At 46.9% G+C, this 13017-nt stretch overlaps 1 protein-coding gene across 1 annotated transcript in view; it reads left to right on the forward strand.

Annotated features, from left to right (window-relative positions):
- LOC143975614 (uncharacterized) overlaps nt 1-13017 on the forward strand; it is a 96741-nt gene that overhangs the window by 52553 nt on the left and 31171 nt on the right. The window contains exons 2-3 of the mRNA XM_077478092.1: nt 8766-9080; nt 11612-11662. Of these exons, the coding sequence (XP_077334218.1) occupies nt 8766-9080; nt 11612-11662 (366 nt within the window). The remainder of the gene's footprint in view (nt 1-8765; nt 9081-11611; nt 11663-13017) is intronic.

Here is a 13017-nt window from a genome sequence, read left to right on the forward strand (position 1 = left end):
CCTACACACACTGCCCCCCCCCCTTTAATGCTATACCCCCTTGCTGCACACATTGCCCCCTTTAACAATACACTCCCTTCCTGCACATACTGCCCCACTTCCTACACACATTTCGCCCGTTAACCCCACACTCCCCTTCCTGTACACACTGTCCCCTTCCTGCACTTAATGCCCCCCCTTTAACCCTACACCCCCTTGCTGTATACACTGCCCCCTTCCTGTACACACTGCCCCCCTTGCTGCACATAATGCCCCCCTTTAACCCTACACACCCCTTCCTATATACACTGCCCCCTATCTTCCCTGAACATACTGCCCCCTTTAAACCTACACCCCCCCCCCCTTCCTGCACATATTTCCCCCTTTCCTGCATACATTGCACCCTTTAACCCTCCACTCCCCTTCCTGTACACACTGCCCCCCTTCCTGCACTTACTGTCCCCTTTCCTGAACACACTGCCCCTTTAACCCTATGTCCCCTTGCTAACACATTGTCCCCTTTCCGACACACACTGTGCCCTTTAACCCTACACCCCCCTTCCTGTACACACTGCCCCCTTCCTGTACATGTTGTGCCAATTAACCTTACACCCTTCTTCTTTCACACACTGCCCCCCTTCCTGCACAAAATGCCCCCCGCTTTAACCCTACACCTCCTTCCTGTATACACTGCCCCCCCTATTTCCCTGCATTTACTGCACCTCTTTAACCCTACACCCCACTTCCTACACACACTGCCTCCCTTTAATGCTACACCCCTTTGCTGCACACACTACCCCCTTTAACCCTACACCCCATTCCTGTACACACTGCGTCCTTGTACACACTGCCCCCTTTAACACTACACTCCCTTCCTGCACTTAATTCCCCTCCCTTTAACCCTACACCCCCTTCCTGTATACACTGCCCCCCTTCCTGCACATAATGCCTCCCCTTTAACCATACATCCCCTTCCTGTATACACTGCCCCCCTTTCTGTACACACTGCCCCCCCTTCCTGCACATAAAGCCCCCCTTTAAACCTACACACCCCTTCCTGTATACACTGCCTCCCTATCTTCCCTGAATACACTGCCCCATTTAACCCTATGCCCCCTTGCTGCACACACTGTCCCCTTTCCTGCACACACTGTACCCTCCACCTCCCATCCTGCATACACTGCCCCCTTTAACCCTACACCCCCTTTCTGCACATACTGCCCCCTTTCCTGCACATATTGCACCCTTTAACCCTGCACTCCTCCTCTTGTACACACTGCCACCTTCCTGCACACACAGCCTCCTTTAACCCTACACCCCCTTGCTGCACACACTGCCCCTTGCCTGCACATACTGTGCCCTTTTTAACCCTACATCCCCCTTCCTGTACACACTGCCCCCTTCCTGTACATAATACCCCCACTTTAACCCTATACCCTCTACCTGTATACACTGCCCCCTATGTCCCTGCATTTACTGCACCCCTTTAACCATACAGCCGACTTCCTACACACACTGCCCCCTTTAACCCTACACCCCCCTTCCTGTACTCACTGCCCCCTCCCAGCACATAATGCCCCCCTTTTAACCCTATACCCCCGTTCCTGAATGCACTGCCCCCCTTGCTGTACACACATCCCCCCTCCCTGCACATAATGCCCCCCCTTTAACCCTACACACTCCTTCCTGTATACACTACCCCCCTACTTTACCTGAACATACTGCCCCCCTTTAACCCTACACCTTCCTTCCTACACACACTGCCCCCTTTAACCCTATATCCTCCTTTCTGCACATACTGCCCCCCCTTTAACCCAGCACCCCCTTCCTGTACACACTGCCAACTTCCTGCACACATTGTGCCATTTATCCCTTCACCCCCCCCCCCCCCTCCTGTACACACTGCCACCTTCCTGCACACGTTGTGCCCTTTAAACCTACGCCCCCCTTTCTGTACACACTGCCCCCCATCCCCCCTGTACAGGGGGTTATAAAGGGAGGTGGCTAGGAGTTAATTAGACTGCTACCAGAAGATGCGGGGGGGCGGGATCCTGAGAATAAAAAATGCACGTGGGGTAAATGGCTGGAGATTACTTACTGTGTGCCGGGGTGTGAAGTGGACAAAGGGCTGCGGGAGGCTGACCCAGTGAATGGTGACAGCAAGTTCATGAAGTAGGTGACCAGTGATGATTGAAGAGGCGTGTCTTAGCAAGTGACATACGGCGGTGGATGATCATGTTGTCATAATTTAATAAAAGTGATTAGAGATCTGTGATGATAGGGGAGTGGAGAGTTCTGTTATCGACATCAGGTGCTGGAACCTGTGTTGTTGCACCCAGCGCTGGGACTTGCGGTGGTCTGCAGAAAACCAGGATTATGCTAGTGCCAGCCATGGGTGAAGAGTAGGGAAACCAGTGGCAATGCACCCTAGGCAGCTGCCTAGTTCACCTAGTGGCAGCCCTGTCTGTAGTCTATTTTTCATAAAATAATTTCTCACTGTGTTTTTCTGTGTACCGTCTCCTTAAGCTCCCTAACCTCACTTTGAGGTGCATGTTAGTTGCATTCATGTACACTGCTCTATGCATACTACAAATCCCATTGTCCATCTCTGGCTATGTTCCTACATACAGAGGAACCATAGAGAAGGAACATAGCCACCCTCTAACAGGAAGTCAGATCACGGCAGGAAAAAAAAGTATTTGGAGATTAGGAGGAGGCTGAGAGGGATACAAGGGGATTTCTAAAACCTAAACCCTGTCATCAGGAGCAGCGATCAGTAGGCACGCCCCCGGAAAGTTAGAAACACGCCCCTAGGATACACTTAACACCTCCCTGCCCCCTAGTGGTTAGCCCCTTCACTGCCAGTGAAATTTTTACAGTAATCGGTGCAATTTTATAGCACTGATCGCTGTATTAATGCCAGTGGTCCCAAAAATGTGTCAAAATTGTCCGATGTGTCCGCCATAATGTCGCAGTCACAATAAAAATCGATGATCGCCGCCATTACTAGTAAAAAAGAAATTATTAATAAAAATGCCATAAAACTATCCCCTATTTTGTAGACGCTATATCTTTTGCGCAAACCAATCAATAAACGCTTATTGCGTTTTTTTTTTTTTTACCAAAAATATGTAGAAGAATACGTATCGGCCTAAACTGAGGAAAAAAATGCTTTTTTTTATATATTTTTGGGGGATATTTATTATAGAAAAAAGTAAAAAATAATGCGTTTTTTCAAAATTGTCGCTTTTTTTTGTTTACAGTGCAAAAAATAAAACCGCAGAGGTGATCAAATACCACCAAAAGAAAGCTCTATTTGTGGGGAAAAAAGGACATCAATTTTGTTTGGGAGCCACGTCAGTTAAAGCGACGCAGTGCCGAATCGCAAAAAGTGCTCTGGTCAGGAAGGGGGTAAATCCTTCCGGGGCTGAAGTGGTTAAACACTTTATCAAACTAAAAAAATGCTCCAGAGGGGAACTGGTTAAAGTGTGAAAAATGCAAAGCGGTTAACAGCTTCTACTTCAATGAAAAATAGGAGAGTACGAGGACATCTAGTGGTTACAAATAAAAATGTTTTACAAATATTTTAAAGCCCAAACCAAGCTTTCATTGGTTTTTCATACATTTTATTTGTGTTTTGCTGCTTACTAAATAATACAAATTGTTGTGAGTACAAAGCTGGGATAGAAATAAAGCAAGGAAGAGCAATTCTACTGGTTTTATGCAGTGGCAAAGCTGGACATTCTTGCACCCGGGGCAAAGATTCAGTTTGGCGCCCTTCCACAATGTGACAAGATTAGGCAGCAAAGTGAGAAACTCCCAGGCTATAGCTGCTGAGTCAGCTGTCTGTCCTCTCCCCCCCCCCGCTCCTCTGGTCCCCCCCCTGCTCCTATGTTCCCCCGTTCCTCTGGTACCCCCTATGCTTCTCTGGTACCCCCCCCCCCATGCTCCTCTGGTTCCCCCGTGCTCCTCCCCCCCATATGCTTCTCTGTTCTCCCCTGTTCCTCTATTCCCCCTGTTCCTCTGGTCCCCCTTGCTCCTTGGTTCCCCCCTGCTCCTCTGGTATCCCCTATGCTCCTCTGGTCCCCCCGTGCTCCTCTTCTCCCCCACATGATCCTCTGTTCTCCCCTGTTCCTCTATTGTCCCCCTATGCTCCTCTGGTACCCCCCATGCTCCTCTGGTTCCCCCGTGCTCCTCTCCTCCCCCACATGCTGCTCTGTTCTCTCCTGTTTCTCTATTCCCTCCATGCTCATCTGGTCCCCCCTGCTTCTCTGTACCCCCCTGCTCCTCTGGTACCCCCCTGCTCCTTTAGTACCACTCATACTCCTCTGGTCCCCCCTTGCTCCTCTCCTCCCCCACATGCTCCTCTGTTTCCCCCTGTTCCTCTGTCCCCCCATGCTCTTCTGTAACCCCATGCTCCACTGGTCCCCCCTGCTCTTCTGTACCCATGTGCTCCTCTGGTCCCCCACATGCTCCTCTGGTCCCCCACATGCTCCTCTGGTCCCCCACATGATCCTCTGGTCCCCCCGTGCTCCTCTGTTTCACCCCCATGCACCTCTGGTCCCCCACATGCTCCTCTAGTCTCCCACATGCTCCTCTATCCCCCCTGCTCCTCTGGTCCCCCATATGTTCTTCTAGTCCCCCCTGTGCTCCTCTGCTTCCCAATCCCCACATGCTCCTCTGCTCCCCCACATGCTAATCTGTTCTCCCCTTTCTCCTTTGGCCCCCCATGCTCCTCTTGTCCCACACATGCTCCTCTCCTCCCCCTCCTCCTCCTAATCCCCCCTATACACCTCTGCTCCCCCACATACTCCTCTGGTCCCTCCTACTCCTCTGTCCCCCTCCTTCTCCTCTGGTCCCCCCTGTATGCCTCTGCTCCCCCACATGCTCCTCTGGTCCCCCTGCTCCTCTGTTCTCTCCCTCCTTCTCCTTTTGCCCCCACATGCTCCACTGTTCCCCCCTTCTCCTCTGCCCGCCCCCCCCCCCCCGGTCCCCCTGCAGCGCTCACCTCCTCTCCCAGAATGCTCTATGCAGACAGCTGAATTCAGACATGATCCTCCACACTGAGAAGCTCATCATACGATCTGGGAAAGACAGTAAGCTTCCCGACACTCGTTCTCCTGCTCTTTCCTTCCCCCGCTCTCCAGTATGTCCGATCGAACCAGTTGGTCGGAAAATATTTCCAACAAGTTGGAAAATTGGATCCGACGGATATTCCGATGGAATCAGTCTGATGCAGACCACACACAGTCGGATTATCCGACAACACGGTCCGATAGGACACATTCCGATGGATTCTCTGACCGTGTGTACAAGGGCTTAGTCTGTAGGGTTCAATATTGAGTTGGCCCGCCCTTTGCAGCTATAACAGCTTCAACTCTTCTGGGAAGGCCGTCCACAAGGTTTAGGAGTGTGTCTATGGGAATATTTGACCATTCTTCCAGAAGAGTCAAGTTCCTCCACCCCAGACTTGCTTATCCATGTCTTTATGGACCTTGCTTTGTGCACTGGTGCGCAGTCATGTTGGAATAGGAAGGGGCCATCCCCAAACTGTTCCCACAAAGTTGAGAGCATGAAATTGTCCAAAATGTCTTGGTATGCTGACACCTTAAGAGTTCCCTTCACTGGAACTAAGGGGCCAAACCCAACCCCTGAAAAACAACCCCAAACCATAATCCCCCCTCCACCTAATGATTTGGACCAGTGCACAGGCCAATAAAGACATGCTTGAGTGAGTTTGGGGTGGAGGATCTTGACTAGTCTAACCTCAACCCATTTGGGATGAATTAGAGTGGAGACTGTGAGCCAGGCCTTCGCATCCAACATCAGTGCCTGACCTCACAAATGCGCTTCTGTAAGAATGGTCAAACATTCCCATAGACACACTCCTAAACCTTGTGGACAGCCTTCCCAGAAGAGTTGAAGCTGTTATAGCTGCAAAGGGCGGGCCAACTCAATACGGACTAAGACTGGGATGCCATTAAAGCGTGTTTATCTGTATAGGCAAGCGTCACAATACTTTTGGTAATATAGTGTATCTATGCTTTGTTCATATTTCATATTTTACAACCACTTTAATAATTATGCTACCAACATTAGTGTGTGCTGTAAATTGCCTCCAGCATTGTGTCTGTTTCTTCTTGAGGGAGGCCCCATTTTGCTGAAGCCCAGATTATTGAGCAGCAGTAAATCTATAGTCTGTCAGCAGATCAGCCTCTAGTGCAGTGGTTCTCAACCTTTCTAGTGCTGTTACGCCTTGATAAAATATCCCAAGTTGTGGGGACCCCTAATAGTAAAATTATATTCATAGCATTGGTTGTTAGCACCCAACGGAAGAAAATTTGTGCCCCTAACGCACGGACATTTAGCGCTCCCTGAGTCCCTTCCACACGTACAGTATTAAAACCCTTTGCGGTACATTTTAGGACGTACCACTCTCTTTGTTCTCCTTTCTTTCCCTTTTATCTCTCTCTATGCTAATTTCTTGTTTTTTTCCGTCATCCATCTCTCTAGCCATTTTTCTTGTTCTTTCTCTTATTCTTCCTCTCCCTTTTTCTTTGTCCCTCCCCATCTTTTCCTCTCCCTTCATGTATTCTCTACTTTTTATTCCTTCTATTACTCCTTGGTGGGAGGGTGGGGAGTTGGGATGAGTAGCAGTGCTGGTGGGTGGAATGGGATCAGTGGCAGTGCTGGGGGGAGTTCTGATCAGCCAACTTATGCCGCGTACACACGACCGGACTTTTCAACAGACTAGCTCAGATGGTCTTCCCGACGGACTTTCGGCGGAGTTCCAACGGACTTTCCAAATGAACGGACTTGGCCACACAAAATCACACCAAAGTCCGATGGATTTGAACGTGATGACGTACGACCGGACTAGAATAAGGAAGTTCATAGCCAGTAGCCAATAGCTGCCCTGGCGTCGGTTTTTGTCCGTCGGACTAGCATACACACAAGCGGATTTCTGGATAGACACTGGGTCCGGTGGAGTTCCGGCCGAAAAATTTGAAACATGTTCTATTTCTAAAATCTGTCAGATTTTTGGACAGCAAATGTCCGATGGAGCCCACACACGATCAAATTGTCCAATGGATTCGTTCCGTCGGACCTTTGCTGTCAAAGTCCGATCGTGTGTATGCGGCATTAGGTGCTCTTGATGAAGGTCATCTGCTGATCTGAGAACTGTAGTGGGGACTTTTAATGGCAATTCTAATCACAGGTAGTGTTACTCACTGTCTCTCTGGATTCACTGTGTCTCTGACTTTGTGGTGTCTCGTAGCAGTGACACCTATGCCAAAATCAGGAGATAGGGGCTCCTCCAGCCCCTCCCACTTCACATTCCTCACCAGTCAGCTGACCTCTAGTCTCTGCCCCCCAGCCATGCTGTGAACTGATTGGGCAGCTGCAAAGAGGCTGAGTGGATGGCTACGGGCTCCAGGAACAGCCGCATAAAGGCTGGAAGGGCAGCATGGGCTTCAGGAACAGCTCAAGATTCGGTGACCCCTGGCAAATCGTCAATCGACCCCGAGGTTGAGAACCACTGCTCTAGTGGGTCTGATATAGCTCCCAACTGTCCCTGATTTCGAAGGACTGTCCCTGATTCGGAGCAATGTTCCTCTGACCCTCTTTCCTCCTCATTTGTCCCTCATTTTGGGCTGATCTATATAGTTGTATATAAAATGCACTTTTTATCTATCAAAAAGTGTTTTCCAGTGCTAAACCTTTCTAAATTGCTGCATTTGTAAATTCCAAAAGCCAATATAAAGGAATAGTAGTGGTAAAAACGCACTTGTGGGTTCAACCAATCTTGTTTTTTTTTTTTTTTTTTAATGTACAATTCTCCTTTAAGGGGGCGCGGCAAGGGGTGTGTCCTATGCCTGCATACTTTTGCTGATAGGTGTCCCTCATTCCCATCTCAAAAAGTTAGGAGGTATGGGTCTGATTTTCAACACAGTGTTGGAAAATAGAGAGCAACTGAGCATGTGCAGAGCAGTGCAGTTGGGGTTGATTTACTAAAACTGGAGAGTGCAAAATCTGGTGCAGTTTTGCATAGAAACGCATCAGCTTCCAGGTTTTATTGTCAAGGTTTCATTGAGTAGCTGATTGGCTACCATGCAGAGCTATACCAGATTCTGAGTGCTCCAGTTTTAGTAAATCAATCAGGGGTGGACTGACAATTTGGCCACTTGGGCACTGCCCCGAGGGCTCTGGGTCACTAGGGGGTCCCATCAGGGTTGCCAACCTCAGTAAAACCAGGGACCGTATGTAAAAATCTGTGGGTTTTTTTTACATCTGTCTCTGAAATGTCCCTTACCGACATCCTTTTGGTCTAAAAATCCAGAGATTATAGCTGCCCCACCTCTCCAGTACCTTCTCAGCCAATAGAAACATGTCTGTGTATACTGTGTGATTGTATACTGTGTCTGTGTATACTGTGTGATTGTATACTGTGTCTGTGTATACTGTGTGATTGTATACTGTGTCTGTGTATACTGTGTGATTGTATACTGTGTCTGTGTATACTGTGTGATTGTATACTGTGTCTGTGTATACTGTGTGATTGTATACTGTGTCTGTGTATACTGTGTGGCCCCATAGTCTCTGATTGCCTGGGGGCCCCATAATCTCCTATTGCCCGGGGGCCCCATAAGTTGTCAGTCCGCCCCTGAAATCAACCCCAGTGTATTACTAGATCTTAAACAGCTATACTGTACCTGCAAAAGGGGTCAACCTATTTACCCATCACTCTTCTGATGTTCTTGTTTCCTCTATTTGTCTTGCTACAGGTGTGAAAACCCAAATGAGTTTATCGTGTTCAGCTGGTTCCCGATGTTCTTTCCCTGATACAAACGTCTGCAATTACACTAAAAATATGCTATATGAACTCCGTAAAGAACAGGAGCCAATAGGATGGTATGAAAAGGACTTGCTTACACCCCGTGGTCAGTTCATGGAACGGCTTGAGTTTGACAACCAACGCTGTGTTTTTATTCTACTGAAGCCCTCATTGGTGGACACCGGGATGTACACTATCACTGTGCGTTATACAGAAAATGAGGAGCCAAAAACTCCAAAGATGACTATCAATGTCACAGTTTTTGGTAAGTTAGCCAATATTTTTTTTTAAATAATTTGTTTTTAAATGAATACTCCAATAGATGTATATCATTTCAATGACTATGGTATTAACCATGGCTTGTTACCTGCTATACCAATAACCCCACCCCATTTAATGACCACACCACACATAACTGGAGAAAATTGGCCATCGCACCCATTTTAATAACCAAATATAAATACCAATAATTAACCGCTTGCCGACCAGCTCCAAAGGCGGCCACTAGGGGGCGCTCGCCCGCTGTTCGCCCCTGGAGCCGATGCGAGTCATCGAGACCGCCGGGCTCCCACGATCGCTCGTGACACGAGAGCTCCCGGTTCTCTGAGGGGAGAAGAGACTGACCGTGTGTTCATACAAAGTATGAACACCGATCTACCTCTTCCCCTAGATAGTCCCATCTATCCTTCAGTTAGAACACACACTAGGGAACACAGTTAACCCCTTGATCACCCCCTAGTGTTAACCTCTTCACTGCCAGTGGCATTTTTACAGTAATCAATGCATTTTTATTGCACTGTTCGCTGTATAAATGCCAATGGTCCCAAAAATGTATCAAAATTGTCCGCCATAATGTTGCAGTCACGATAAAAATCACAAATCACCGCCATTACTAGTAATAAAAAAATAATAATAATAAAAATGCCATAAATCTATCCCCTATTTTGTAGATGCTATAACTTTTGCGCAAATCAATCAATATACGCTTATTGCGATTTTTTTTTTTACAAAAAATATGTAGAAGAATACGTATCGGCCTGAACTGAGAAAAAATTAGTTAAAAAAAAATGGGGATATTTATTATAGCAAAATGTACAAAATATTGTGTTTTTTTTTTTTCAAAATTGTCGCTCTTTTTTGTTTATAGCGCAAAAAATAAAAATCCCAGAGGTGATCAAATACCACCAAAAGAAAACTCTATTTGTGGGTAAAAAAAAAAGGACGTCAATTTTGTATAGGTGCTGTTAGGAATTTCCCTTGTGATCAGTAAAACTCCGGGTGTTCTTGAGAAGCAAACAATTTATTTCTGATGTGGCCCACAACAGGGAGACATGCTTACAGGACAAGCTGCAGGAAAAAAGCCTCAACAAAAGAAAGTGTTCCGCCCTCACATATCCCACAAGAATAACATCTCTGTGCTTCTATTGGCTGAGGGAACATAAATAACGTTGTCATGGTACGAACTAGTACCTTTATTAGCTATACATGTTCCGTACATTCTTAGGCTATCATATTTAGTTAAATCTAATGATTCTACAACTTACTATGGATTAATTAAGACAAAACAATACAATGAGTTAATACAATAATGTGCTCAGAAGTAAGCTTTTTAACAAATCAGTCTCAGGACTATTGTTTTTCTAATAGTCACACAATAAACATTTAAAACTTTTCTAACAGGTGCAACATCACACGACCGCGCAATTGTCAGTTAAAGCGGCGCAGTGCCGAATCGCAAAAAGTGCTCTGGACAGGAAGGGGGGTAAAATCTTCCGGGGTGGAAGTGATTAACATGTCAATAACCTTTCAAAATATAACATACCGCTTTATTAAAGATAATGGAGCCCAAGGTCCCAATAGGCATAAAAAACAGTACCGTACCTGCTAGTACTACTCTGGCCTCCAGTCGCGAAAAGCACTGACTCTGAGACAACTAGCAGGTACCCAGACCAACTGGGAGCCATACCTCAGACGGGTCCCTACACCATACCTTTTAAGTCCCCTTTAACCTAAAAGGACCTTGTACCCTGCCAAGTGCAGCTCTAAGCCCTTGTACACACGGTCGGAGATTCCATCGGAATGTGTCCTATCGGACCGTTTTGTCGGATAATCTGACTGTGTGTGGTCTCCATCGGACTGTTTCCGTCGGAGTATCCGACGGACCAAGTTTTCCAACTTGTCGGTAAAATTTTCCAACAACATGATCCGATCGGACCTTGTCCGATCATGTGTAGAGAATTTCGGTCGGACAAAGTGCCACGCATACTCAGATCAAATCACGAGACCAAAGCTATTGGCTACTAGCCTGAACGTAGTACCGTCGTAACGAAATAACGTCATCACGTTCTGAACGATCGGATTTTCCGACAACTTTGTCCGACCGTGTGTATGCAACAGTTTCGGACAAAATCCGTCGGACAAAATCCGACGGACAAAATCCGACGGATTTGGTTGTCGGAATGTCCAACTGTGTGTACAAGGGCTTATACTCCCAAGGACACTCAAGTCCCCAAACACAGGACAAACTCCCCCAAAATTAGAGCGGGAGGGTGGGAAGCTGTTTCCCCGGCTCTTAACCTGCAAATGAAACCACCCCCCTATTCCTCACTTCCCCCCCCCAGAGCTACACCCATGTCTCCTCACCCATTCAGCAAAGCCCTAACAACCTTGACACCCCACTATCTTAACATTACTCCCAGTCTCAAGCCCATTAACCCCTGTCATGCCGACCCTTCATTTATTGCCTTTGGGATGACTACGGGTATCTCTTCTAAAACAGTTTTTGTTCTTTTCTAGATCCTGTGACTTCTACACCCTTTCCACCGCATGAAGCTTCCATGCTTACAGGTTTGTGTCTTATTCTTAACACTGCTATCCATGTGTTTTCTTATTCTAAGAACCTAGATACAGCGAGTAAAATAAGTATTGAACACGTCACCAGTTTTCCAGGTAAATATATTGATAAAGGTGCTATTGACATGAAATTGTAGGTAAGAACCCATGCAATCCATACATACAAAGACACCAAAACAAATAAGTTCAGAAATGAAGTTCTGTGTAATAAAATGGAAAGACACCGGGAAACAGTATTGAACTCGCTAACTGAAATGCAGGGTTGTTTTTAAGGCAGGGCAAAAGGGGCAGCTGCCCTGGGCCCTGTCATTGTTGTGGGGCCCAAAGCAGCTGCCTCATACTTGCCAACTGTCCTGGTTTAAATTGCCTCATTCCTTGAAGTTTTAGTCGTGTGCTGTGTGCCAATATCTCAGTGTGAAGAGCTGCTACTAATGCTGCCCAGCTCTGCCCTATTGTTGTGTACAGACGACTTACCTGCAGACCCTATGTTTACATGTAAATTACCGGCATTCATATGTAAATAGTGGGTATCGTGCCCCCCCTCAGGGGGGCATGATATGTATATTATGCCCTCCTGAGGTCATATCCTCAGTAATCTCTAGCAACCAATCAGCAAGCAGAAATCATGTTCTGTAACCTCTAGCAACTAATCAGTGAGCTGTAATGTGTGCTGTAACCTCTAGCAACCAGTCAGTGAGCGGTAATGATACAATGTAACCTCTGGCAACCAATCGCAATAGCTGCCTGATCTGATTCAGTAAACTGATTTTAGGTCTAGCTGCTATTTATTGTATGTCTCAGAGCAGGTTGAGAGCGAAACTGCATGGGGGGCCCCAAGAAAAGTTTTGCCCAGGGTCCAATCTATATTAAAGACGGCCCTGCTGAAATCCTGTACTCCTGATACTCCTGTATGGAGAAACTAGTCACATGCGTTGCTCAGGTGTGATTTTGGCCCATTCTTCCACACAGTCTTCACATCTTGAAGGTTCTGTGGGTCTCTTCTATGAACTGACTGGGCCATTCTAGCAGCTTTATTTTCTGATTTGAGAGTTTCCTTGGCTTTTTGTTTGGGATGATTGTCTTGCTGAAATGTCCTCCCTCGTTTCATCCTCATCATCCTGGTAGATGGCAGAAGATTTTTATCAAGAATGTCTTGGTACATTTTCCATTCATCCGTCCTATGATATGAAGTTTGCCAGTACTGTATGCCGAAAAACAGCCCCCGAACCATGATGTTCCCAATTCCAACCTCCACTGTTGGTATGGGGGGTGTTTTTGGGGTGATGTGCCATCTGACCTTCAAGCATGGTGTGTATTATGGCATCCAAAGAGTTCAATTTTGGTCTCAT

The sequence above is a fragment of the Lithobates pipiens genome, unplaced genomic scaffold, assembly GCF_037356315.1.
Source record: "Lithobates pipiens isolate NorthernLeopardFrog02 unplaced genomic scaffold, aLitPip1_a1.2 Scaffold_13, whole genome shotgun sequence".
Taxonomy (NCBI): Eukaryota; Metazoa; Chordata; class Amphibia; order Anura; family Ranidae; genus Lithobates; species Lithobates pipiens.